The sequence below is a fragment of the Aquila chrysaetos genome, chromosome 11 (assembly GCF_900496995.4).
Source record: "Aquila chrysaetos chrysaetos chromosome 11, bAquChr1.4, whole genome shotgun sequence".
Lineage (NCBI taxonomy): Eukaryota > Metazoa > Chordata > Aves > Accipitriformes > Accipitridae > Aquila > Aquila chrysaetos.
In genome coordinates, this window is record NC_044014.1 from 21,831,337 (window position 1) to 21,859,100 (window position 27,764).

Sequence of the window (27,764 nt, forward strand, 5' to 3'; positions counted from 1 at the left end):
TCTTTTCTGATTTTCTTTGGCAACAGCCTCACAGCTCTTGGACCTCTCAGGTTCCTCACACGCTAATGTTCTAGATAAGAGGGATGTTATGTGGCACTTGCATGATGGAATTTATTGTGGAGATTTAATTTATTAGTACTTCTCAAATGCTTATGAGAGCTTGAACATGTTATAAAATACAAGTATTATGCTGCTCTACTGAGAAGAAAAAATATTCTTAATTTGACTTACAGCTAACAGCTCCCACGTATGTCCTTACAAATGCATCTAGAATTGCAAGCAGCAGGAAAACATTTGTGTATCACAGAATGTCCTTGGCAGTCACTGCTGTGTGCTGTAGACTCTTATGTACAACGTTACTTCTGTTTGGCAGTCACTTCACGTTAAAATCTCTCTCTTTTTTTTTTTTTTTTTTTTTTCCTTCCCCTTTAGATGATATCTTCTCTAGCAGCCAAGTCAAGATACCCACTCCCAAAAGCAGATCTTCCCAAGCAGCCTCAGAAGCAAAATCTGAAAGCAAGACACTGAGCACATTTGATGACCCTCTAAATGCCTTTGGAGGCCAGTAGCCAAGGGGAGTGTGTTGCAGAGAGGAAGCCTTCCTTATGCCCTGTCCAATACTAACACTCTGGATCCTCTAATCCAGTAGAGCTGAAATGAGATCGTTGTGGATATTAAATGAGATTATCCATTTGAAATGGTTAGTATTCTCTTGTGCTGGGTATAATTGTGCTAAATGATTTATTTTTTAAAAAAAGACAGTAACCTCCTGCTATCTTGTTTCCATGGTGCCCAGATGAATATAGCCTGTGCAATACCTGCAATGAAGTAATCTATTATACAAAGTATAGTTTGTTTTATTGAACAGATCTATAAAGAAAATAATTGGTAAACAGTAAATGGAGTCTGCTAAACCAGATCTGTCTGTATGTCTTACTTTCCTCTTTACCACTTTGCTAAGGATGTCTGCGTCATGACTTGAAAACAACCAAAACCACTACCATGCCTTGTCTGAGTTAGCTGCCAATCTACTGAGCTAATGTTAGGGTAAGGCTGGGTTCTGTTATCAGGTACAGCTTCTCCTCTTATGTAATCAAGCAGTTAACAAATCTTAGTGCAGGACTTGACACCAGATAGAGATAAGGTATTTAATATTGGCAGCTAATGTGGTCTATAAAAATGACAATGGTTAAAACTTCTCTGCCAGAAACAGTGTGTTACAGATGAGCACCTAGTGCTCCATGAAAACAACAGAAACCTAACATTGTCTTCCGTTCAAGTTGTAAGCCACTAAATGAGATTTTTCACCTGCCTGGATTTGCCAAAATTTTGAAAATAACACTTTCCAAGAAGTCCATCTGTATTGAGCATGCTTGGTCACTTCCAGGTTAACAAGGCTATGGGCATACCTTAGTGCAGAGACTCACTTGTGCCCAGAGGCTTGTTGTCTGCTTTGCTTTCTCATCTGTAACACATTGTAGGCTGTTTACAGGAGGTTGCTATTTTGTGGAATCCATTTAACTGTCCGATGCATTTGGCTTAACCTACTTGCTTCCTGTATTTTCTAGATTGCCCTTCTGGAACCGATGCCATTAACCATACTTGATGCCTAATGGTAGACACTTGCTCTCCTGCATGCATACAAGCAGAGCAAGTGCACAAATGCAGAAGGATCAAATGTTCCTCTTATTTTACCAGTGACTGCCTGCAATTCTGACTTTAAAACTAGATGCACTGGTTTTGCATAGCAATGTACTACTTATCTGTTCTGCTCTCTGTGAATTTAAAGTATGTGCTCAGAGGACTTCTTTGAGAGCAATTTCCACTTTCACTGAAGCCCTTGTTCTGAGACATCTGCTTGAGTCTCTTCTTTCTCAAGCTGGATTCACTTTATCAGGCACGGTAAATACTACAGCTGAAGCATCTAGCGCTAATAAGGGTAAAGCAGAAGGAAAGGTTGGAAGGGATAAAGGAGAAACATTGTGTATTGATTTGCACCATAGGTGGGCCTGGCAATGATTCATGTTAAGTGGGGGCTAAGTTGAGAGTAGCAGCTTGGAAAAGAATGTGGGAGCTATTTGCAAATGGGTGTCTACAGTGAGAGCACTTGCGCTTTATTTATAGGCATTACATCTGCTGCATATGCCTCATACATGATTTGGACTGCTTCTTTACTCCTTTCTTCTGTGCTTAGAAGGGCTTCAAAGACATACTGGGGGAAAGAGGAAAAAGATGGTGAATTTTTCTCTTTCTTTTCTGCATCCTCCTTTCTTCTTGGCCCTTCACATTAATAACTTCTATTAGCATTGCAAAGAGTGTTGTTCACAAGCCAAGAACCCTGGGGGCCAAAAGCTGTTGGAGTAAAACAAGAAAAAGCTCTTGCCGTAAAGCCTTTCTTAAACTTTAATGTGAAAGCTCAGTAGAGAAAAGCTCTTGACAGAAACTTGCACCATGACGTAGATCAAAGCCTTTCTTCCACCCCAAGTCTTTCTAAACTGGCATGGGGACAGTCTCTTTCCCCTATGAAAATGTGTGGTCCTCAGTTAACTCTCAGTAACACACTGTGAATCCTGGTCTAGGCACTTCACTTTTGGGAGGGCTTGGTCTGAGCGGTGGCTCTTTAAACTGAGTTTTGGCTCGGTGTGTCTTTTTGGGCAAATGTGATAACCCATGGCTGCATTTTCTGGGAAGGGCAGAGCTGGAGGCCCAGTGTTACAGCACCCAGCAGTCTTTGTCAGAGGGCTCCCATACCTGCTACGTGCACGTGAAAAACCACAGTATTTGTTCTGAGTGTTTTAACTGGGCCTGAAACCTAACAGCTTGAATCAGGGTAGGCCTTGCATAATTTAAAACCTAAAGAGAAAGTAAAGTGGTTAATGTAATTAGCACCTCCTAATCAGCTAAGCTTGTTTTCTCTAGTATTTTGCCAGAAGACTGATCCTCTGAGGGAAGCGCTGCTCCTGGACACCTTAGACTGAAGCAGGATTAGAGTTGAGCGCTGACCTTGAGTACAGGTGCCTGAGAGCAGCGCTCCTCTCCCTGCCAGCGGCCGGGGCTGCCCCGGGGCCTCTGAGGACACCGGGGGGGCCTGCACAGGCTGGGAGTCATCGTCATCCCGCTCGTGCTCTGACTGGGCCCAGCGCTGCGCTAGTAGGCATGAGGAAGCCCTGGGTGCCTCTCAGGTTGCGTTTGAGGTATAAATGCTGGTTTTGCACGTTTTCCCTGAGGGAAGGCCAACGGTGCGCACGCAGCGTTAGGGCAGGGGCGGGACCCTGGAGCCGCAGCCCCCTCGGCCTTGCCCTTCCCCGCCATCCCCGCCGCCGTTAGACTACATGTCCCAGGAGCCACTGCGGCCCCCCCCCCGCGCGGGCGGCTGTCACGTGACCGCAGTCGTTGGCGGTGGGGACGTTGCATCCGGGTCCTTCCCCGCGCACGCTCCGCCACTCCGCGTCTTAACGACCACAACAAGCGAGAGCAGCGCGCCGCGGCCCGGCGGACACCCGCCCCGGACGGCGCCAGGAGCACCGCCCCTCGAGGGAGCTGATTGGGCGACCTGCCTGAGAACGGGTGTCGCATTGGCCCGTAGGAGGACGCCTGGCGGGGATGTCATAAAGGCTGGGTAGGCGCGGAGGCTGCCGGGGAGCGAGTGGCGGTGTTGGTGGCGGTGCGGGCGGCTCCCGGGTCCTGCCCCTCTCCCGCGGCGGCGGCGGCTCCCGCTCCATGAGACCCGCCGGGGCTGGTGCGCTCCTGTGAGGGGCGGCGGGCAGGGCTGCACGGGGGGAGAGGAGCCGCGTCTCCCCCCGAGCGGGCCCGGCGGCGGCGGCGAGTGAGGTGAGACCCCACCCTCCCTCTTCCCGTCGCGGACCGGCTCGGCGGACGCCGCGTCCTCGCGGGTGCTGCTCCCTCAGGGGCCCTGAGGCGGGGGCGCCGGCCGCGGCGGGGGGGAGAGGGGCAGTGCCGTTACCCCTTCCGTCTCCCGGCCCCGCCGCCGTGAAGTGTGTCCCTGGGGGGAAGGGGGTTGGTTCTCCCCCGAGGGCGGGCTGGGGGCACGGACGGCGGGGCCTCGCGTCCTCGCCGGGGTGTGAGGCCGCCCCGAGGCGCGGTGGTGGCGGGGGGGGTGGGCAGCTGCTCTCGCTCCTTTGTTTGCGGGCGCTCCGCTCTGCCGGCCTGGGTCCGGCTTGCCGCCCCGGGGTGGGGGCTGGACCGGGCCGGCGGGAGCGTGGCGCTGCCGAGGAGGCAAAGCTGCCGTGTCCTCTGCCTTCCCCGAGCCTGGACGAGTCCCTGGTTTTATTTTTTTTTTCTGGAGTTTTTCTCCAGCTCTGACCCTGCTGAGGACTCAGCCCTTACCAGGAGGCTTTGGGTGTTAACTTCGCAGGTCGGGTTGTCGCGTCGCTTGTGAAAACAAAACAAAAATAATAAAAGTAGTAGGTAGGACCTGGGATGCTGGCTGAAACTAGAGTCCTAAACCTACCATGTTACTAATATCGTTTGCGGTTATCTGTTGCATGACCTAGATAGTAATTTACTGCTTCTTAATAGCTATTTTATTGTTCATCAAGAATAAATTGAAACTCCCTTTAACTGCTATGTTCAGATGTTGTTAGAACTATGCATGTTTGCTTTATAGGTGAAAAATCCGAAACATGAACAGCAATGCACCACACCTGTCCTCAAAGCTGACTTGGCTAGAAGTGGAATGTAGTTTCCTGACGGATCTTCTTACAAGAAAGTTGTAAATCCTTTGTAATGGCCAACAAGAAAGAGCCTCCTTTTTTCAATGAAGATAATATGGGACCGTTTCACTACAAGCTTCCTTTTTATGAAACTATGGAGCTCTTCATTGAAACGCTCACAGGAACATGCTTTGAACTGCGAGTTTCCCCCTTTGAAACAGTTATTTCTGTGAAAGCCAAAATTCAAAGACTAGAAGGTACTATTCTCTCTTATTTCAGCATAAATTTTATCACTTTAGAGGAAGTCTTGTTTTACAAATTATAATTGCTAAAAGCAAACCAGATGATGTAAGTGACTTGTTCAGTAATACCTATATAAACTAGGTGCTCAGTTTATGGCTTAGGCTTAATTGGAATTGAGTTGTTTTTCTGTTCTTTCCTTTTCCTATCAGTTCATGGCTTAGGCTTCACTGGAATTGGTATTTTTGCTCTTATTTTCTTGGGTTTTTGGTATATCATTATTAAGATAAATCTTAAAAGGTCTATGGTAAATCATTAACTGTTTTGATACTACATGGGATATAGTATTTTTGGTGTTGAAAGGATTCTCTGACATAAGTCAGAGCATTGCAGTATGTCTATATTGCAACTGCCTGAGCATACTTTAAACTAGGTGCTATGGTTGTTGCTTCTTAGGTTAGTCAGTTTATGGTTTGTTTATGATACTGCAGTCACAAGAGCAACTGCAGTGCAGGCAAATCCCAAAGGCAGCTTGAAGTTACTGATTTGAATTTTGTTTAGGTGAGTGATCTTTTGTTGGTAGAGGTCTGGCTGAGCAATGCTTTGTCTTAAAGCGATGAACTTGGCACATCTTGCAAAGTGAAAACCTCCTTTAAGTTATGAGGACAATCCTGGTGCTAATGCAAGGAGAAAATGTGTAGGTTAGTCCTCTCTCACCCCTTTCCCTCTACGATGGGAGTGATCCTGCATAAAAGAATGGGATTTGAAAGATGTATGTATACTTCGAACCATTGCATCCTCTTTCTCACTTTGCAGGAGTTAAAGAACTGTGTTGCTGCAAAGGCTGAGAGTACCAGAGTTGCTAATTTTAAGAAAAGGGGTCTTCTCTTTCCCCAGTATACCTGTCCGTGTTTTTCGTGCTTCTGTCTGTGTGGAACTCACCCTCTGGGAGATGTAATATGATGCTTTAGACTTGAATCTAAGATACTCTCCTCCTCTTATGGAAATCTGTGCTAATGGACAGAAAAAAAAGTAGCTGGCACAAGTCTTAAAACACAGAAGCATTGCAGCAATAGGGTTGACTTTTTGCTAGTAAGGTCACATAGTAGGAGCTCCACCATGCAGATAACTAGAGTTTACATCAGTGTAGCTACATTAGTGCAGCTATGTGGATATGCTTTTGTTTCCTGTGGACAGGGGCATAATTAATCACAAGTCAGAGAACGTGTTGAGATGCTCCTGGAGGCTAGAGGTGAAACAAGAAAAGGGTTTTTCTTCTCCATGATTGAATACAGGCATAGGAGAGATGCAAGCAGATATGTGATAGAATGCTAACTAAAAGTAAATTAAAAGGGAGCATAGGCAATAGAGTACAGGAGAAGGCAGGCTATCTGGACAGTATAGATGAAGGAGTGAGCTTTAAAGGATGCATGAAGAGACCAATGGGAGATGTGAGGAAGAAAAATTTGAATTTCTTGTAGTCCAAAACGGAAGGCTGCAAATAGACATATTGTATTATACCTGCAGTTTATTTTTGTCAGATGGGTGTGCCTAGCTTACAAAAGTATCATAATTTCTTATTAGAAGAACAGCTCAGTAATAAAGTTATGGTTTTGCTTATTCAGAATTTTGTTCACATATTGTAGCTCATAGGATGATAAGGTAATTAATGGCTTAGGTGCCTGCTGTATAGATTTAATTATTAATAAGTAAATTTTATAAAAACATGGAAGATAAGAGTTCACTGGTGCTTATTGAATTGTTAGAAATCAGTTTAAATGCTTTGATGCTCCAGAACAGAGTTAAAATACCTGTAATGTTCTGACTAATATAATTTATGGGAGGCAGATTGAAAACAGATTGATGGGCTGTGTGTGAAGGAGACAGATACACAATGACAAATTAATTTGATGTTGCATTTGGGGTTGCTATTGCATGTAAAAAAATAATTAACAACTTTTCGGTGGTGAAGTTCCTATTACAGTGCACAAGTTTAAGCAATGAGTTGCTCAGATGGAATGAAAATCCTGAAGTAATTTTGCTGTTGTGATTCAACATGGGAAGCAGAAAGCTTACATCTGTTCCTGTTTCTGCTGCTGTTTTTCACTTTTTGTTACTGTATCGTGTCAGCTTTCACGGGGTGTGAACGGCTTCTACACTGCTGGGATACTATATAGGGTCCCTAGCATGCGTATTGTCTGCGTGGACATCCTTCATTGAGGATGGATGGTATGTAAGCATACAAAAAGACAAGTTTTGGGAGAATGATCTGAGACCTGAGATCTCCAAGAACAAAATCCAGAACCGTATCGGAATTTAACAAATTTGTTCAAATGACCCCAAAGCCTCTAATTGTGAGAGGCTAATAATAAAACTAAATCAAGACAAACTGATCTTTGTCAACAACTGGAATATTAGTAGCTGTAGACTGTCTGCACTGTAACAAGAAAGGATAATATGGATGGCATGTTAGGAATTTTGTATACTTCTGATACTGTTTGTCATTCTTGGTGCCTCTTTAATGATCTGATATGGAAAGGGTTTGTTTAGACAGCTGTAGTAGACATTGGTACCTTACTAAGAAAGAGCTCCAGATGTCCAGCTTTCTGTTTCCAGTTGGTTTTAGTCAGTAAAAAATATGGGTAAGAATTTATTAATGGGTTCTAATGGGTTAAATCTCAGTGCAAGTCTACTCGTAAACTGAAGTTAAAGCAGATCTGATGTGTCTTTGGATCAGATCCAGGCATTTGTCCTTAAATATGCCCCATGTGAAGTAAGCACTTGGTATCCAAAAATTTAGATTTGTTTTAATCCTGACTTTGGAGCCACCTAGGGTAAATTGCTCCTAGTCTCAGATTCACTGAATGAGCCTTTTAAACTGGTACACTGGAGAAGAAATAGCTCCCTTTGTCTCTACTGGTGGCATAAATGCTAGAATACACCCAGCCAGCAGCATAGCTTAGTGTTGTCAGCAGTGCTACCTACTCCATTGGTTTTACTTGTTGTTGATTATTTGTATTTGAAAGCAGGATCATGTGTTGATGAACATGGATAGGATGGTACCTGAGTTTCAAGGTGACTTGAAAGACTGAGCTTTAACACATGAATGGTATTAAAAACAGCTGGATTTAATGGAAATAGCAGGATTTAATTGAAAAAGGAAACAGCTTTTTTTTTTTTATTTTTTTTTAACTGAGAAGATCTCTTCTTGCTTCCTCCATTGCACAAGTCTTTGTAGCTGCTGGGCTGGACAAAGTTTAATATTCTTCATTCAGAAACACCAATTATTATATTGAATTTTATAGAAGGAACATTCAGATAGTGTATTCCTAGTAGTGGTTAATTCTTTCATCTGTTAGAGAACCATAGATAATACCTGCAAACATGTTTGTTCAGTAAGATAGGATTGAGTCTCAAGGGAGGAGGTGGGGTTTGGGATTTGGTGTTGGTAGTATTGTTGTTGTTATTATTGTTGTTGTTATTATTATTAATTTGCAGGAATTAATTTGCATTCTACAGTATGGAGTGTTAAGACTTTCATTTACGTAGCTAGCTTTGAAATAAGAAAAACCCACACAGTCATGGTTTGTTCAGTGATTGCTTGCAACTGAATTTTATGATCTGGGTATGTGAAAACATCTACTGGCTTAGATGAAAATTTAGGTGTTCTCTTGTTCCTCTGTTATTGTAAAGGGTAAAAACAGAACTAACTTTCAGAGTACATCTTAATTTGGAATGCTTGTGTTCAGCAGGGAACGACAGATGCAGCAATAATTTTGTTGTACGTGTGTGTACTTTCAATTCATCACGAGAGTTATTTTTCTTTGGTCTTTTTGCTGTCACTATTTTTCTGCCTATACACAGCAGCTTCACCTTAAGTGAAAGGAACTGGATGAATGTCAACCAGACTTCTTTTGGATTTTGTAATTTCTTTCAATATTCTGTGAATTCAGAGTATGTCATAATGATATTTATTACTACTTGCATTAGAGAAAATAGCTATGCTTCTGTCAGGACTGGAGTAGGTGGATTGCACAAGTGTAACGAGTCTTTAACAATCTTGCTTTTCTTCTGTCTACTACTTTTCCTCTGTTTCCTGATTGGTCCCTGGCTTGTTTACTGTGCTGATAGAGACTAGAAGTTCATGAAGCTTTTTTTAGGCTTATCCCTTGTCTGAGCTGGGAAAACGTTGCTGCAAATGCAAGCCTGTGCCCAGATCAGGTGGCTAGAGCAGCATCTGGAAGGTGTAAATATGGTCATCTTTGTCAGGAAACTTTAGGGGCCTATATTCAGTTACTGGTGACTCGCTGTTGTTACAGTCTCTGCTTTGTCAGTCCCTAGGATAAAGAGCAGGTCGGTATTGACCACCGTTTACAATGATGTAGTTTACTATCGTGCAAATGAAAGCTGGGGGGGTTGACTGCTATGAAAACGGTCCTGCTGCTGGAAGTTGTGAACCTTTGTACCTCTTCCCTAGTGTAGCTAGTTTGTGGGGGAAAATAAGACTGTGAGCCCAGCCTCTCTGTAAGCAGGAACAAAAAGTAAATGTTTAAGAACCTCTCCAGCATTTTCAACATTGGGTGAAAGATTAGTACGCTGTTTGAGCTTTGACTTTGAAATGTTTGTGGTGGCTTTAAACATAGTAACCTTCTACCCACAACATAAAATCAAGTTTGTTCTGAAAACTATGGCGTTTTTTTTCTGGGTCAGACTTGACTACATCAGTTTCTCTGATGAGCCTACTTAGCATGCCAGAAAGAAGAGTAAAGGAGTGAAGCTTAAGGGTGTATCTGATACACTGATTCAGAGACAGGATGGAGTACCTACTTCTCTCCTCTCCTCCCCCCATTTTAGTAGGTCAGACTGTCAGCACAACTGCAGCCATTTCAATAGGCAGTCTGCAGACTCTTCTGTCCTCCTATAGCATCACCTGGCTAGCCCACTTCCATTTGAGCATTGAGATGTAGCTTATTGCCCTACTTTCCTCTCTTCTCGGTACTAATTTAAAGCAGGCCAGTGGATGGCTATCTCACAGTTCTCATTATTGTTGCCAGTTTTACATGCTGATCTCATGTGTGAATGTCTCCTCAAAAAAGCCTTACTATAATCCAGAAAACGGACAGCTGATGCATATTTTCCTGCACCTGAACCTATAAAGCACGTACCATTTCCTTTATGTATAAATACAGAATTCTTAGAAAGCAAGATAAAAGGGAATTAGTAATAAAGACTTGTCTGTTTCCCATTACAGCAGAGTATAGTCTTTTCATCTGTTCATTTCATCAAAAATACGTTGTCATTGTTGAATGAACAAAAACATGTTTCATTGCAGTACTGCCAGTTGCAAGCCAGCCTTTTTAACAAATACTTTCTCGGTTTATCAAAGTAATTGGAAATTGCTCCTTGGAGGCTGCTGAAACCATAACAAATGCAGACAGTAATGACTGTAATCAGGAGAGTGCAAAACAACGCAGAAAAGAACTTCACTGTAGACTCACTGGCTGTTGCCAGCTTGTTCTTGTTTTGCTTACGCTTCAGACTTGAAACATAACCAATAACCAGTTATTAAATAGCTGGCAGTGTAGTAGCAATTATTATGTTAGTCTACTATATGAACATATTCCCCTCATACATGTCTTGTGGACTTAATAGGATATAAGATTCATGTTAAATGCCATCCAAGTGAAGTAAAGTTGTGTTGGTCATTCATAAAAGAGGAGATCTAGATGTGAGCTGTGGTGAGAAAAGGAAATTGTCATCCTCTCTAAAACTTAAATAACAACAGTGACAGTTCCTCCAAAGTGCACTCTCTCTTCTGTACGAGGATGTCCACTTAGCATGTGTCCTACTTGCCTGTTGAATCTGCTTGGACTTTCACCAGAATGTGGTCCCCTTTTCTTCCTTGCTGATGATGAGTGTTGGAAGCTTTGTGCCATTCCTTGAGCTATGAAGGGGCTACTTAACTGACCTTTTGCCACAACTTGCTAAGCACTCTTGCAGGCCTTGGGAAGCTGAGATGTTTTTGGAAGCTACCTGGAAGACGCTGATCTTTGTGTTCCCCTCTTGCTAGATGTATTTTGGGAAGTCTTACTGTGTAACATTGCTACTTGCATCTCCTTTTAAGTGTCTGAACATGCAATGTATAAAAGTATAAGATAAGGTTATTTTAATGGAACCTTTTGCACAGTGAGATCTTAATTACCTGGAATTCACTATACAAATTGAACAACAGTACTTCTTTTTGATGAAGGGAAGATTTTTTTTTTTTCCCCAAAGGCAAAAAAGACAGCTATTCATCTTCCTGTTAGCCTTAATTTTTTTTTTTTTTTTTTTTTTTTTTTTTTTTTTGTGATCCAACATGTCTCATCCTTTTATAACTGTCCTGGTTTGTATTCTATCCAAAATTTGGAAGGTGGCAGCATTCTAGTAAAAATGTCTGAAGACCTCAGGTTGTATCAGCTTATTCTTATTACCTTTAATGTGTATTACATCTGTATCTCTATGAGTTGACTACGCAGACAAAAAGCAACAAAGTTAATCATTATGTAGAATATGGATTTTTAATACGGAACAAATATTCAGTATGCTTACTTTAACTAAAAATAGTTAGCCAAATCCATCCCAGAACTTGAGCTGACAATGAGTATTACTGGATATAAGTAATAAAATGTTGTGATGTACTAAAAGAACACCCACAACAAAAGAAAAGTGTTTGTAGTATGAAGTTTGACTGACTGCTGTGGTACTATATTGTACATGTGAACTTCCAGGTTCCAAACCAAGTAGTTATAAAAACATTTACAGCTGTCACTACTGTAATAGAGCTGCCACCAGTTACCTTAATGCGACCTTGTCTTTACTGTGAGTAATACAGAATATCAGTCTGTGATTAAATTATTTGGCAGTTCTATAGTTAGAAGTTTTTTCCTGTTTTTCCTGTCAGTAGACATAAAGCTCTGAGGTACAGATAACAGGAAAAAACCTCCTTCATCTGATGACTGGAAAAGAACAAGTATTCAATAAGCCTGAAGCAGTTTAATACTTCTCCAGACCCCTTGTTGAGCCAAAAGATTGAACTCTGTGTGTGAGCACCAGCCTGCTGAAAATCTTAACTTTGTTCTTAATAACTATTTGAGAGGTTGGATATCATGACTGAAGGCTGCTCAAGTGCCTGTCCTTGTCCTGCTTCCTCTCTTCTTTCCCGTGACCCACTTTCTCGCCTCTCCTCCATTACCCCCACATTCTTCAAAAAGCAAAATTCCCCAAAAGCCCACTCACCAAGCTCCAATTTTAATAGTCTTTTGTTTGTTTTGTTTAGGTATTCCTGTCTCTCAGCAGCACTTAATTTGGAATAATACAGAACTGAAGGATGACTATTGTTTGAATGATTATAAGTAAGTATAGAATAAAATTGCAATTAATGTTTCTAAATGATTGTTAGCGTAAGCAATAGAAAATGCTACAAAAATTTATTTATTGTTATTTACAGCATTTCAGAAGGCTGCACTCTGAAGTTAGTTCTGGCTATGCGAGGTGGACCTATTAACACTAGAAGAGGTAGGTGTTAACTCAGTTAAAAACAGTGGTTTTCATGCAACCACTTATAACTGCAATGCATCTTATAACTGTAAACAGATTCTCTTAGCTAAGCATTTTAGACAAGCAGACTTCAGTTCCAAATTAGTTGGAAAAGTACTTTACAAACAGAGGGCTTTTTTTCCTTCTTTTCTTTCTTAGCACACCAAGTGCACCATCCTTTTCATTTTGTTTACCCCTAGTTTAACAAGTATCTTTGTACGTATAAAATCAAGTCTTAAAATCAGCAATTCTTCACCTGCAGAAAAAAACAATACTGTAATGTCATTATACAAATAGTTTTTAAAATCTTGTTAGTAAGAATCAGGTATTGGTTTAATCTGATTATAAACTTGGTTATTTGGATTGTCTATAGAAGGATGAAAATGGAGAAATCCCCTTGATAATTTTAACTTGGAAAAAACTCAGCATATCTTCTAGATTGGGAATTCCCATTGTAAACTGAGGCGAGCTCTCAAAGGTGATCAAAACAATAATAATTTGGTTTTATTCTGGTTTTTCTCTTTGTAGTTCCTGTGGAAGACCCTATCAGGGAAATGGCTGAATACATGGATCCCACTAGAGATGAGATCTGGGAGAAAGGGCCATCCAACAAACAAGTTACCTTCTTAGTATATCGAGAAGGAGATCAGTTGAATTTCTTCCGTGTAGTAGACCGGGGAGATGGCACTTTAACACCATTATCTGAATCTTTGAGGTAAAGTTGGTTCTAATCTTTATATTATTCTTAGGGGAATGCTGTGTAGTTTTCAGCTTTATTTGTTGACATTATCAAAAGAATATCTGGAATATATCTGGAATATTGCAAGAATTGTGCCCTAAGGGCTGCTAAAATGCTGTAACTGGGTGGCCTAACAACACAGTAGTACTTGCGGTCAGTGGTCATGCTGTCTATCACTGTGTGTGTCTATTGAGTGAGATAAAGCTGACCTCGTGCTTAAGGCAATTCTCAACATTCCAGCCCTTTCTAAAAGGGAACATTTCACAGGAGAGTCAATTTGGCAATAAAGTTATTAAAAACTTTGATTAAATACTTTCTCTTCCATCTTAAGGCATTTGTCTAGTTTTATAAACATTTCTCTGTTCACAGCATAAACTTTCATATGGATATGACTTGAACCAAATGATTAGTCAGGAAGATAGCAGATTGGCAGTGCAAAATCCTGAGAGGGTTTGTCTGAAGTTTCAGAGAAACTGGGGGGTTTGGGGGAGAGGGAGTTGTTTTGTTTGGGGGGAGGATTGTTTTGTTGGGGGGGGGGAGTGGTTTCGTTTTGGGTTTTTTTGGTTGGGGGGGGGGTGTTGTTGTTTTGTTTTTTTTAAATACACTAAAATAATTACCAATAGAGCTAGGCTTTGGACATAATTAGGTCTCAGATTAGCTACTGTTGAGGTACCAAACTTGTCTCAATCACTGTCACAGAATCAAAGTACTGTTATCAGAAGAGCAGGTATATCACTTAAGCTACTACATTGTAGTAAACAGATTAGTAGGCTTTTTCCTAAAGCTATCAAAATTGATAATATCTACTAAAAATTATTAGATTCTGTCTTTATACTGCAGCTTTTGGATAGTTGGTTTTTTTTTATCCCCTGAAGGACTTAGTATTTGTACAACTGTAAGGAAAAGGAGTCCCTATTCTGGAGACTAGCTGCATTTTCTCTAAGGCTAAGTCTTGCACTGTTTTAAGTAACTATTCTTGTTCCTGTTTGCAAAGTTGAAAGCAAGAGCTTTGTACTGGGTTTATATTCAGTGTGATTCAGTGTGCTTATATAAAGAGTGATATTACTCTTACAAAAGTTTATAAGAGATCTGTACTTAAGAACTACAGGCTGAATGAAATACCAAGGTTGAATTCCCACATCATTACACAGAGTAGAAAGAGCTAGTGTTTGGTATACAATTACTAGAGAGAAAGAAGAGGAAAGACAAATATTATAGATCTGTGATCTTATCTTTCAGCCCCTGCACTCTTTTTCAGTAAATAGCCACATATGGTATTGTCTGTAGATTTGAAATAGCTAAAAACCACCATCATCAAGTAAGAACTGAGAACCTTGCTGCTTCATTGGGCTAGTACACTTCTGGAAAGAGGAGCAGACACGTGTAATTCCTGTTCTTACTGATACCCTGCCTATTAACAAATTGTTCCCTTTTACCTTTTCACTCCAAAGAACATCCAAACCAATCCAAAGAGCTAGGACTGTGGATGCTATACTGTGAGTTGATGCAACAAGTTGTCAGAAGGAGCTTGAACTTTCATTTTTCAGTATAATAGGCTCCCTGGTATCTCTCTACATGTTCAAATTTGTGTATGTGTGTGTGATGATGATTTTCCCCCCCATTTAAAACTAGCATGGACGATTGTCTGAAACTCCTAGTCCTTTTCAATTAGGTAATCCTAGAGTATAGATTAAATAGTAATTTACTTGAGATTGGCTAAATGTAGCAAACCGGAGGAATAAACTACGCTCTTTTGGCTCTTGCAAGGCATCTTGGTAAGCCTTTCAAAGCACAACAGCATGTATAAAAGTCAAATACATTATGCGTAATAATGTGCTGTCACTGGTCAAATGATCCAGTTAAGTTGGAAGCCACCTGAGTTGAAAACATTCAGCTTGACTCATTTCTCTTCCTCTGTGCTTTCTATGGGCGTTGATTTATTAGCTTTTCTACTAGGACAGACTGTAATTGGGGGAGGGTGGGGGGAGGAAATCCTAATTTCTGAATTTGTTATTATGGCTGGGTCAGACTTTGTGGGAAATGGAAAAAGTAGCAAAGGGAGGAGAGAACGGAAACAAATCAGACTTTTTAATTTGATCTTTATAGAGGAAGGCTGCGAATCATCCTGAACACTAGTGTTTTTCACACTGACAGTTAAATGTGTTTATGTGTGTGGGTATACTGGTGACTGAGCATTTTGAGGCACTTGTTTATCAGCTTTTCTCCCATGGCTTGTGTGTGGAGCAGAATTTAGTGACTGCAATTTAGAAATGAGACATTGGTTTGTGTTTTGTTTTATAGTTCTCCAGATCATTTTCTTTTATCTGTGGTTAAGTTAATGGTTAAAACTTGACAAGATGTAAACACATGCAATGATTATTGTCTCTGGATTAAAAGAAAGTTGTTGAAGTTGTGGTATAAAACTCCAGGCACCAGTGTCAGAAGAGTTTCAGTGAGCTACTAATCATTTTTGAGGCACGCATTTTACGAGCAAGTTCTCAGGAATGTTGACACCTATGGGCAAAGTAAATTTGAAATTTACTCATTGGAAAATGGGCTAAAAGTATCATCAAGAACAAAGCTCTCTGTCCAACTTTTATAATTTTACAATCACTTTAATGCAAAAAATCCTTTTGTTACTCTTTTGTGTGTGTGTGCATGGTTTTGGCTCCTGGTTAGCCAGAAAATGCAAGAAAAAGGATAACAATTCTTTTTGCATTAAAAAAAAGCCAAACAAAAAACCAACTGAACATGTGAGACATACTGCTTTTCTTCCTATCCTTGCCTTGAAGGAAGGGAAGCTCAAAGAATTATTTTGAGTTGGTGACTTAAGTCTTTGCAGAGTTAAAATTCTGAAATGATTCTTTAGTGTTGAATCTTTACCAGGAGAGGTACGTGATATGCATGATGACTGTGCCCATATGGAGCTGTTCAGTTTTGGGTAAAAAGTGACTGGACTATTTTGCTGACTCTTGCTTTAAATTTGCTGCCATCTTGCTCTTAAAGATCTGTCTCCCAGCTGTGCTGCCTTTGGAATTTTGCTACACTTTAGGAAATGGATTTGGAGAGTCAGTGCAAAAATACTGGCTCTTGAGTAAGGGCAGCAGAGTATTTCCAAGAATCAGGTAAGATGCCAGCTCTAATTAGTGAAATTTTTTTTTTTGGTACTGACTTTCTCATGATCTTTTGTTCTTCCTTGGTCTCTTTTGGAGAATAGAAACTTTACTTAAATCTACTAAGACATTTGTATGAACACAAGGGAATTGCCTGATTGTCACAATTTCTAGATGCTGACAGCCTAATGTAAGAATTAAAACACTCTTTAAAATGTACTATATACAGTGTTGAAAATGCATCAGTGTGTAATGAATTGGACGCTCCTAATGGTTCTTTCATTTCACTGTCAAATGTTGGATGTGTGTTAGTGATTAATGCTTTATTGCTTCATAGGAAAAACAAGTCAGATACTGACTTTAAAACATTGAGTTTTTGCATTCTGTTAGAATACAGAATGGAAAAAGGCAATGTGATGCTATGAATTTCCAGTGACTACTGAGTTAAAATATTTTGTCTTGGGCCTAGCAATTCTGATCTGTTTGTTTTTTTCCAAATGTGAGACTCTTTGGAAACCTAAACTGATCCTTTTTTATTTTTTTTTTTTTTTTTTTATTTTTTATTTTGAAAAGGAGAAATAGAATATCACATCCACATGGGTGACCCCTCCATTTCCATTTATGGTGAGAACACCCCTCAGGATGGATAGAAATTTGGACTTTCCTTCCATGCCAGTGTCTGGTTAATTGGAAAACTGATCAGCTTGTTGTCTGAGTCACACAGTTAACAGCTTTGGCCATACCTTCAGGAGACATTTGTGGAACTGGATATCCCCTCTGTGGGGGAAATATATAGTGAGTGTGAACCAACTGTATATGGCATAACAACTTCCCAGAAGCGTGGCTATGTTCTGATTTCAGCGTCATCACTTTGCGTGAGCATCTTATAAGGAATGCTTATGTGCTAAAATAAACGGATTTGAAATGTCTTTGCATACAGTTTTACATAATGCTTTGTCAACAGATCAACTATGGATGTGACTTTCTAGTTGTGAGAATAGTCTACATTGAAAACATAATTAAATTACTTGATTAGAGGGTGAACACAAACCTTCTTTTATTTTCAGCGGTGGTTCAGTTTATAATTTATATGCTGATGATGAAGATGAGACAGAGGCATCACCTTCTGGCCAACAGATTATTGAGAATTCAATTACTATGAATAAAATGAAACTGCTCAAGGCAAAGATGGAGAACATGAATCTCAGTAAAAAGGTGAAGTTATGATTTCAGTCTATCGTAAAATGGCTTGCACTTTCCTAGTGCTGGCTTTCCGAAAAAGCAGGTCAGATACTTTGCTGTCTTGGGAAGTGAAGTGATGAAGGGTGGTTGATTTCTTTGTTGTTTAAGTAAGTGCTATTGTATAAATGTTTTGCTGTGGGGCGTTGGCTTTACTTGCATCTACCTGTCCGTATTCAAAGAATTCACTACTGGTCCTGGGTTTATTTGTGTGGGTGGTTTGGGGTGTGGGGGTTTTTTGGGGTTTTTTTGTTTTTTCCTTCTGATACTTTAAGTAGCATTGTTTTGCAGTACTGCTCTGGTAAAAATCAATGTTTCTCTTAAATGAAACTTCATTAGAAATGCTCTAACTGAAAAGCCTATACAGTTAAATATGAGAATGAGATTACCTAGAAGAGAAAACATTATGTTGGTGTTCATGTCTATCTAGGTTACCTAGATGTAAAATGAAGATAGTATACTGTCTTTCATTGTTCGTCTTGTTTGAGACCCTAAGCTCCTCTGGATAACGTTGGTGGCATTCTGGCTTCCTTTTTCTAGTCCTCTGACATGTGGCCTATTTACTAAAAAGTCTTATCAGTTATAATCTTTGATTTTATTATTCAGATGTTGGGGTGAAATCGTGATGGCTAGTAACAGATGAGGGAGTAGAAAGAATGGTTTGGTCCTTTTTGGCCTTACACTGTCTGAATTCCTGGGAATATGATCTCAGTCAGGTCTTTGAATGCAACTGTAATTCAGATACTAATTGTTGTTGTATGTGGTTTTTGGTTTTTTTTAATAGCCTAAAAAAACTGTCAAGGTGAAACCTCGTCCTCCAATGGCTCCTCGACCATCTAGTGGCTCAGTGGCTGCTGCTCGTCATCGTTTTTTAAGAGTGCTCCCCCATATAGGACAGTCCTGTCTACCTCCTCCTGGGAATTCGTATCACTCAGAGTCTTCCCAAAACGCACTTTCAGCATTGGCTACTTTGGCCACTGCTGGTAGAACAATGCCATCCACAACTAATGACTTTCTTCAGGAAGATGACACTTGGCAGAGCAACTCTTGGTCTCAGTCAGTTAGTAGCATCAGGTTACCTCCGAAAATATCTCGTGTCGAACTAGAAAATGCAAAACTACCTACAAATAGTATTCTGACTCCGGTTTCATCTCTTCTTGCAAATTCAGAAAAAGCATCTGAAAATGTGACCTCAACAAGTGAGGAGGATGCTGTTTTGTTTCCCAACCTAACAAATGTGGAACTATATGGAACAGAAGAAAAAATTCTACCTGAAACAGATGCTTTTGCTTTGTTAACAGAAGCAAGCACCACTGAACAGTGTAGTGATATATATGACATAGGAAAGGTGAACACAGAACTTGAACTGTCTGATGGAGATGAAGAATCTAAGGTTGTAGAGCAGCATAGAAAACCTATTAGCAAAGTGCTGAGCACTGCAGCAATGGGGGCTGGTCTTCTCAGTACTCGTGAATTAAGTCCTCAGAAAAATCTGCTTTTGTCACCTCTTCGGTATTCAGCGCAAGTGGCACGTCACAGTTCTCTGAAACCACAAGCACAACCCAAATGCTTTGAGGGTGGTAACTTGAGATCTACAGCCTCCCCAAACATGCTTCGATCATTGGAAGTCCGAAGTATAGCAGACTCCTCTTTTTCTAGGACTACTAGATTTCATAGTGTGAAAGTAGAGTCACTTGGCAAAAGACCTGATGTGATTTCTAAGGCAGAGACTAGGGACGTCACAGATGTGGCTAACAAGGCATCCAGAGAACCTGTGAGTTCTGTAAGTAACTTAGGATTTCTGGCTTCGCTGGCCCGAAGCGCAAACAGGGAAAGTTTACAGAGTTCCTGTGGGACAGGCAGGTTTCGGACTTCTGGTATTGTACTACCTACAAACCTGCAGCATTTTCAGGAAGAAAGCTTTAGGAAAACTGCTCCTCCAAATGAAGCTGCTGAATATATTCTAGTGAGTACTCATGCTTCTAAAGAAACGGAAGTTTTCCTGTCTTTTCTGGTACTGGCATTATGACAATATACTTTCATGTGCGTGTCTGTCTTTTCAGGGAAGGCAGATGTGAAGAGGGAGGTGTACTTAAATCCCTGATAGTCTTAAACTGTTTTCTGAATTCCTGTTGATATCTTAACTGCCCATTTATCCAAATGGGTCCTAGAAGTAATTTTTCGTAAAAATTAAAGTGGTTGTTCAGTTCACAACTCAAATTACTAGTTATTGTAATGATAAAATTGTGAATGTCTGTGTCTGAAGTGTCATCTGACTTGTCCTGCTGCTCACTAATTGTCATTTATTCCAAAGTTTGCCCTGTGACTGGCACCATATGTGCCTAGCTTCAGATCTGTAATGTACTTTGTTGTTTTGGTGTGTTATAAAGTATGGGGAGACTATTAAATAGTCATTTTGAGTAAGGCTTTATATTGCAGAATTTTAATTTTGTGTGCAGAAGTTGTCTTGGACTCTTCGTAGGTACGTTGATTGATAAAACATTGATTTCAAATAAGCTGATACCAGACTGCTTAACTTTTCATTTAATTTCCATCTGCTAGTAATTTCCTTGTGGAATTTTTGTGGTTTGTTTTTTTTTTGTTGTTTTTTTTTTTTGTTTTTTTTTAGTCTGCGCATGGGCTTGGAATGAATGGAAGTATTGCAGCTGTAGGGAAAAGAATAGGTAAGTAATGTGACTTAAATAATAATTGAAGATGACTCTAATCTTTCCTGATATATCACATATATAGAGGATAATAATAATTGTAATCATTGTATGCCTTATCTTTGTAAGGCATATGGCTTTCAAAGTTCTTGCTGTATAACACTTCTATAGCATGGTATAACTTTTAATATTTTAAGCAATTCTTTAACATACAGATGTCATCCAGATCTTAGGTAGACATAACTGTGACTCTTTCATAGCTTTTTTAATACTTAATGAATCCTGCATGTCATCTGTAGACATAAACATGAGTTTTTGCTCTGAAGTTTCCAAAAGGTCAGTTCTATGAATACTTCTGAGTGTATTAAAATCAGAGCCAAATTTATTGGTAGCATCTTCTTTAGGACTACAGCCTGAGCCAGAAGGATTTGGCAAAAGAAAAGTGGGGAAGAAGCAGTAAGGGCATAGATGCTGAAGATTACTGATGTAGTGCAGATTTTTCTCTATTTTTTGTGGTGGGCATCATTCTTTCTACTCTGGTCTTGGTAACTGTGGAGTGCATTAAGCACTTGACATCTACTGAAAATTGATATATTGTGCCTAAATATTAATTTCTTATGTGATTAATTCTCTTGGAAGGAATGGAATTGTCTAGATTAGTACTTCTAAAATTCTTAAGACAGTGAGCTAAAGATTCTCAGCACAATTAACTTCTTCACATCTTTGACTTGCAGTTTGCAGGCTTTCTTTTCTTTCTGACCTTAGGTAAAGAGAGGCACACATGTATTCCAGGATTTTAAGATCTAGGTATAGAGAATGAGCTAGAAGATAGATCTTCAAACAGCAGCTGCAACAGGAGGAATTATGTAATTGTAATGACATGGGAGCAAAAGCTGCTAAAATAGTGGATTGTACTTTTGTTTCACAACTGGGGGTTCAGCTTTTAATTGGCACTCAATTAATAAACAGGTCTGTCCTTATCTACTCCATGGTAAAAGAGGTGATACCCTAATAGCTACATCTGCATGATGGAGAAGCCTACTATCATCTGTGTCATTTTGGATAGAACTATGAAGAAGACAGTCCTCTGGTGTATCTTATGTCAGACAAAAGTGTATTTTGCAGAAGGTTCCGCACATGAGAGAGACAAAGTTCGTGTCCTCATATCATGCAGGCTCTTGAGAGAGAGGTGGCTGGTAATGATCTGTTCTGTAGCTGGCGAAAGGACAGGTTCAGTCCACATGTAGTTGCTGTAGGGACTGTAAATGTGAGGACAGGTGTATTGTTCTTTCTGTTTAAATGTGGCCCACAGCAGGAGCTGTTTTCAAGCTCTGTCTTTTTCACAAACTGGGCTAAAGGATGCTTTGGAAATAGTATGCTTTTAGATGATGAAATTGATAGCATGGACAAACATTGCCTGGAAGTTTCGATGCTGGATAGTGATGGGATAGCACTGGTTGGTAGTAGTGACTGCAGTATGTAATGACTGCCTGGTGTTACTATGGAATGTAGCCTGCTGTATCTCAGCTGAGAAATGACTGTTGGAATTAAAGGTGTGCTGGACAAAAAATATTTCTGAACTTGTGAGGTCGCTTTTGGGGAGCATCCTGACAATATAGCAGTAGAAGCACTGAAAGAATGTTTGAGAGGATGCGTTGCTCACTTTCACTGTCCAAGCATATGGTAAATATGCATAAGCAAGTTGTGGATGAAGAGCTTGCCTTCTACAGAGGGAAGGAAGATGCCTTTTCTTTACATGCTCTCCAGTTAGTAAAGCAACAGCCAAGAATTACAGGGGAAAAAGTCAAAGTAAAGTAAACTTTTAAGTACAGAAATTGTACAAACATCTGCAAAGTGCCTTATGAAACCACGTAGCTAAATAGAGGCCTGTAGTCCAATAATGTACGTTTCTTGCAATTATGGAGTACCAGCAAGATTTTAAAATGTTGCAGTACTTATTTGGCAAACTGAGTTATTAGCTACTGAATATGCTAGATGCTTCAATGCCCAATTGATTCTTCGGAAAGCAGTGCTTTCCAAATCACATTATATGTTTTCATTTTGCATTTGGGAAGACCATTAGGAGATGTGTTTCTTGATTTCTTCTGTAACTTCTTGCTTATGTGAACTTTTAACAGGTGTTTAAAAATAATGGGTCTAAGTCCCACATTGTGCTGCCTCTTCCAAAGGTGTTCCTAGGCTTGAGGTGTGTTCTGTTTTGGCTTTTGGGTTTTTTTCCCCTCTCTGTTTAGGCTTTGGGGTTCCCACCTGAAGTATCCTAAGAAATGCAAAATGAATCTGGGTTTCAAAAGATAACATTTAACTAGTTTGTGATCAGGAATAAGTAAAAATAAAATGTCTTTGCTGTCTTTCTACCTCTGAAAGCAGGTGAAGCAACCCATCTTCCACCTGTGAATGGCTCAATTCAAGCAAAAAAGAAAATTACAAAGCATTGCTTTCTTTGTGGCAAGAAAACTGGATTGGCAACCAGCTATGAGTGCAGGTAGGCTGAGTGTATAATCAGCTGTTGTTTAAAATTGATAGCTGGGTTAACCAAAAGGTTTTCTATGCTGCATGGTATTCCTTAAGTGTAGCAAATCAAAAGACAACCTTTAAAAAAGTTGCAATTCTCAGTTCAGCAAAACTCCAGGAGTTAAAATTCAGGAATGTTGTACCTGTTCTGCTGCTGCAGTGTATGTTCTTCCAGGAAAATCAAGAAATGCAAGGTATCAGAATGCAAGATATCAGGAAATAACATGACTAGAAAAAAAGAACAATGACATTTTATACTGTGTGGGGAGAACTTGCTACAGATCTATGTTCTGCAGAGTTTCTCAAGAATAATTATATTGTTAACAACTTGAGGAAAAACTGGTTTTGTTACAATTTTTCAGAAAATCTCCCTCAGATTTGGCCCTTTTATAACACATCTGCACAGTTTGTGAATTTAAACAAATTTATGTTTGACAACTTTTTGATTTTACGGGTGTTCTGTTTCTTGTGAGACTTCAGTCACCTTTGAGCATCTAGAGCACCTCAAAAGCAGAATGCCAGAGTGCTGGTCCCCCAAATCATGACTTGCAGACAACACAAGAGACCTGGCACTAGGTGATGATCACTGGAAACTTTAAAAAAAAAAAACAGAAAAAACACCCCACTTTCTCTGTTGATCTTAGTTCTCAAAGTATTGTTTCCCACAAGATATTATTTTCTCAGTATCATTTCCCATGAGCTAGTGAGGTTTGGGAACTGCTGCACTGTGAGGGCTACATTTGAAGCTGGTCTTGGTTCATGCCAATCAACAGCAAAATGAACAAGACTTCTGCCATTGGGGAATTGAGTTGGAGAGTTTCAGGGTGAGGAACTGCCTCCTTACTGACTCTTCAGTCTTTGATTTTGAAACAGTTTTGGGCACTGCAGGCTTTCCTGCTGAGCAAATAGCTGCAATCTCTTCTAGAAGTAACTAAGCAGCTTGCTTAAGGTTTAAAATGAAGCACAGAAAAAGGTGGGAATCACACATCTCCAAAAAGAGCATTTGTTCTAGTTTTAAAAGGAGCAATCATATGTCTTTTTACTAGAATGGAACATGAACCAGATAGAGAATATTGTCATATGAGAGAACTGGTGGTTATGGGACCAAGGACCAAAGAAAAGCAAATTTATTACCAGGCACAGAAAGCCTCAGAACAGCTGCAGAGTTCATTACAAACCCAGATGGATAGATACATAAATAGAGGACTATAGTCTAATAGTGAGACAGTAAGTTGGATGAGTAATGTTTAATCCATTTCAAGAGAACTTTGATTTTGAATTATGTAATTGTTTTACTGTCAAGAAGCAACTTCATCAAATAATCAGGCAACAGAACACTAATATTAGTCTCCACTTAAAGCACTTGTCCAGATCAGATACAACATCCGGAGTATGCTTTTCTCCTGTTAGGAGTCTTAGCTGCCAAGCTGTCAAGTCTGAAGGCAAAAATCATAATCTTAACTCATTGAAATTGCAACTGATATTGGAAAGATACACCTTTATCCAGTCATATAGGAAGTCATGTTCCCTATAGTTGTCTGTCTGATGTCTTTACAGCTGATTAAATCTGTATTTATTAATCTCAAATGACTAATTTGAGTTTATGCCAGGCAGAAGTTGTGCTGAACTAAACATCTATTTTGGTGGTCTGAATGATGTGGTGGTTTTGAATTGAGTTGTATTATGTGGATTTCACCTGATGCCATTATTTTAGTTCCATGGTTTTGTCCTCTGAATTCTACCAACTGATGTTGTGTGAGGTCTTTAAAATGAAATAAAATAAATCAAAGCCCATCATTCTTAATTTATAAGTGTGTTTGATCCTTGCTAGCTGATTCCAGGAGTACTGATCTTGCTTAACTTCCCAGCTGAAGAGACTGTTGGGTCAAAACTGCAATGTTCAGTTACAAAAATGTCATTTTGATTACCCCAACAGTTAATGTTATCAGTCAAGGATGATTAGAATCTAAGCAGTTATGTCAAATAAACAAGACATGATTAAGCCAAAGGGCTCCCAGCATGTCAGAGAGTTAAAAGCTTCTAAAAGCTTGTAACTTCTAATATTCTTGATTCTTCAGATGTGGAAACAACTTCTGTGCAACACACCGTTATGCAGAGACTCACACCTGTACCTACGACTATAAAAGTGCAGGGCGAAGGTATTTGCAGGAGACCAATCCCGTCGTTAGTGCACCAAAGCTTCCCAAAATCTAACATGATTGTGCTGCATGTGGCCATTCTGCCATTGAAGAATTGTATTACGTTGAGAGAAGCACTTGCTTAAACTGCATAATTTTGCCATGCTCCATATTTAAAGATTTGCCAAGTAACAAAAGCACATGAGGATGCATCCTATCGAAGAATAATGTGAACACTACTGCAGTTAAAACTTTTCTTCTCTAGTGAATGAAAAGTTAAAGATTAGTTTTTAAAAACTTACACTATGATTTAACTGTTACTGCACGTCTTGTGTTGTGTTTTATATTTGGAAAAGCTATTTCACTAGACAAGTCTTTAAAAGATGCACTTTACTAACTTTATTTACTGTATAACCAGACTTGAGGGGGTGTTGTAATGAGGGTGTCATGTAATGTCTTCTGTACTCTTGCGTTTTTTGTCCATTGCGTGGTATCTTCTAAGTTATTTCACTAGAAAGATCCTCCTCCCTCCCCTTTCTTCAAACAGCCTATTTTGAGATTAAGGGGGTAGTGTGTTCTGCCCCTCTGTTCCATTCAGATTGGTATTCATATACTGTGTATCCATTCTGAAAATGACATATCATGTTAATCACATTTTCTTAAAATAATACTGTTTATATGACAAGTTTGTTTTTAAATAGGAAATTCCCCCTTTGTTGCCATTAAATATAAGGAACAACTTATTTTAACTTTTTTTGTATCGTAGTTTTTTTAAGACTTCACAACTTGGTTTGTTAAGATGTTGAATGCTGTTACTGGAAGAAATTCTAATAAATATTAAATTTTATTCTGGTTTATGCTCTTATAAATGCACAAAATAACTTTTCCTATCTTACAGCATGCTCCTAAATTAAAAGTTGGGCTTTGTTGGGGGGGATTTTTTTTTTATTTTTTTTTTTTTTTAGCACTGGTTCATATCTGTTCCTACTGAAGTTGGTGGGAAAATTCCCACCAACTTCATAACTTCATTAGGAATAGTGTGACCAGCACTGTGTGCTTTAAGTAAACTTCCTGAAGTCTTATAGATGTACTAGCAAAGGCAAAATGGGTGTTCAACAAATGGCATATATTAACCTGCAGCCTTTCTCCCCTCCAGCTGATAGTGTACAAAGGCAGTTCAGTAATTGCATGAGACACCTCTGATGAGCATGCAGCTACTGCAGAAAGTGATGTTGGAGGAATAACCTACTGAAAGCCTTTCCTCTTTCATTCCCTTAATGTGTCTGAAATCGTCTTATAAGCTTACGTTGCTTGAGGTGTTCTAGTATAAACAGATTAATAAAAAACCTACAGAAAACCACCAAAACAACAGAAACCCCTCCATATTGCATCTAGGCAATTGAATGTCATGGTCCCTTTCTTGCCGGAGTCCTCAGCTACTTGGTTGTGGTATTAAAATGATCTATGCTGCATTCCAGTCAAACAGCAGCAGCTGATGAGCATGGCAATGAAAAGTTGGGCCAAAAAAAGAAAGAGGGTCACTGAAAGGGACAGAAGTAACTTGAAGAATTCTTATCCTTGGAGGAAATCCATTTCATGTAGTCCATCTGCAACTTCTTAAACCTTCTGGAGTTTTCAGAGAATGATGACCTCAGGAAAAAAATTTCAAAATCATTCTTCTGGGCAGTGATAAGGTAAAAAGGTAGTTCTGTGTGTGTGACCCCTAGGCTTATTCTTGCTGGACAAAGTTGCACCTAGTATGAAGGACATGTAGTTACTGAGCAGTGCTAGGTACTGTGAACATGCCTGGAGTTTTTATTTCATCTCCAGCATGGGACAATATTTGATTCCGAAGGAAAAGAATAAGGAACGGGGCAAATGTACTAGTGTTTTCCCAACAGTTACTTATTTTCAGCTCAGCAACTTTCTTAAGACAGAGGCCTTGGTCTTTTTTTAGGTACAGTAGAGATTTGGTAAGAAGTGGAATTAAAATAATGTCAGCTGTCTTCACATAATCTGATTTTGCAGAAGTGTAATTGTCAGGAAATTATTTTTGCAGTGCATTAGAATGGCCATACTCAAATTTTAGTAAGACTATGTAACAGATATGTAGCAGGAAGTCTCAGAGTCAAATCTTGATTGTGACTCTCCCTTTCTGTATATGCATAATGAAGTGCACAACAATATTTTTCAGAAAATGTAATGTAGTAATACTCTTAATTTCCATGTGTATAGCTTCTCGTAAGTTTTTTTATACCTCATTTTGATTATACCTAATACAGACATTTCTTGTGCAGAACTCTTCTGATTTTGTTCTCATCCCTAGTACTGTGTTACAGGCACTCTTATTTTCAACCAGTAGTACAGCCCTTAGAGCACTTAAATTTGTAATTAACTGGTTTAGTTGCTAATTTATATGCTATTGGGTTTTACCAAATCCTGTGTTAGACTGTTCTATGGATTGATTACTGTTTACTGTGTAAACTTACCTGAATGGTTTGGTTTTCTGGGTATTAGTCAGTGCACTGTGGTGCTATGCATCTGCTGTGGACAAATGTTTAGCTTTTGTGTATTTGTTCATGTGATCAGATTGTATCATAAAGTATTTACATAACGGACGCTTAACAGTGACTTTGGTGCGTGCTTCTGTACCTTCTTGTCAAATATTTTTTGCATGCTGCTTTTATGCTTGAGGACCTGTGAGGCATAAGCAGGCTGGTCTCTTATTGAATGACCTCCAGGATTCTTGTGTCAAATTGATAAGCGCCACAGAGGTGTCAGAAATGTTTTGGGATTTTTAATGAAATATTTCCTTTCTCTGAAATCTCTAGAAGGCCATGGTGATA

General features: G+C 39.6%; 2 protein-coding genes across 13 annotated transcripts in view; both read left to right on the top strand.

Annotated features, from left to right (window-relative positions):
* Positions 1 to 917, top strand: part of LOC115348557 (WASH complex subunit 2A-like) — a 38,399-nt gene extending 37,482 nt beyond the window's left edge. For all 8 annotated transcript variants that reach the window (XM_030031440.2, XM_030031441.2, XM_041127503.1 and 5 more), the window contains one exon: positions 433 to 917. In XM_030031440.2, coding sequence (XP_029887300.1) covers positions 433 to 569 — 137 coding nt within the window. In that variant the 3' untranslated portion in view covers positions 570 to 917. The remainder of the gene's footprint in view (positions 1 to 432) is intronic.
* On the top strand, positions 574 to 27,543 carry ZFAND4 (zinc finger AN1-type containing 4). 5 transcript variants are annotated; one of them, XM_030031449.2, is made up of 10 exons: positions 3,334 to 3,619; positions 4,628 to 4,930; positions 12,232 to 12,307; positions 12,403 to 12,470; positions 13,020 to 13,206; positions 17,411 to 17,558; positions 18,367 to 19,548; positions 20,212 to 20,266; positions 22,634 to 22,751; positions 24,859 to 27,543. In XM_030031449.2, the coding sequence occupies exons 2-10, from the start codon at positions 4,747 to 4,749 to the stop codon at positions 24,992 to 24,994; spliced, it is 2,154 nt and encodes a 717-aa protein (XP_029887309.1). In that variant the 5' UTR covers positions 3,334 to 3,619; positions 4,628 to 4,746; the 3' UTR covers positions 24,995 to 27,543. The 5 variants fall into 5 exon arrangements, with proteins under 5 accessions (XP_040983440.1, XP_029887309.1, XP_029887308.1 ...); XM_030031448.1 differs by lacking the exon at positions 3,334 to 3,619 and adding an exon at positions 3,631 to 3,831; XM_030031450.1 differs by lacking the exon at positions 3,334 to 3,619 and adding an exon at positions 3,631 to 3,831 and having other exon boundaries at positions 22,637 to 22,751.
* The last annotated feature ends 221 nt before the right edge of the window (positions 27,544 to 27,764 follow it).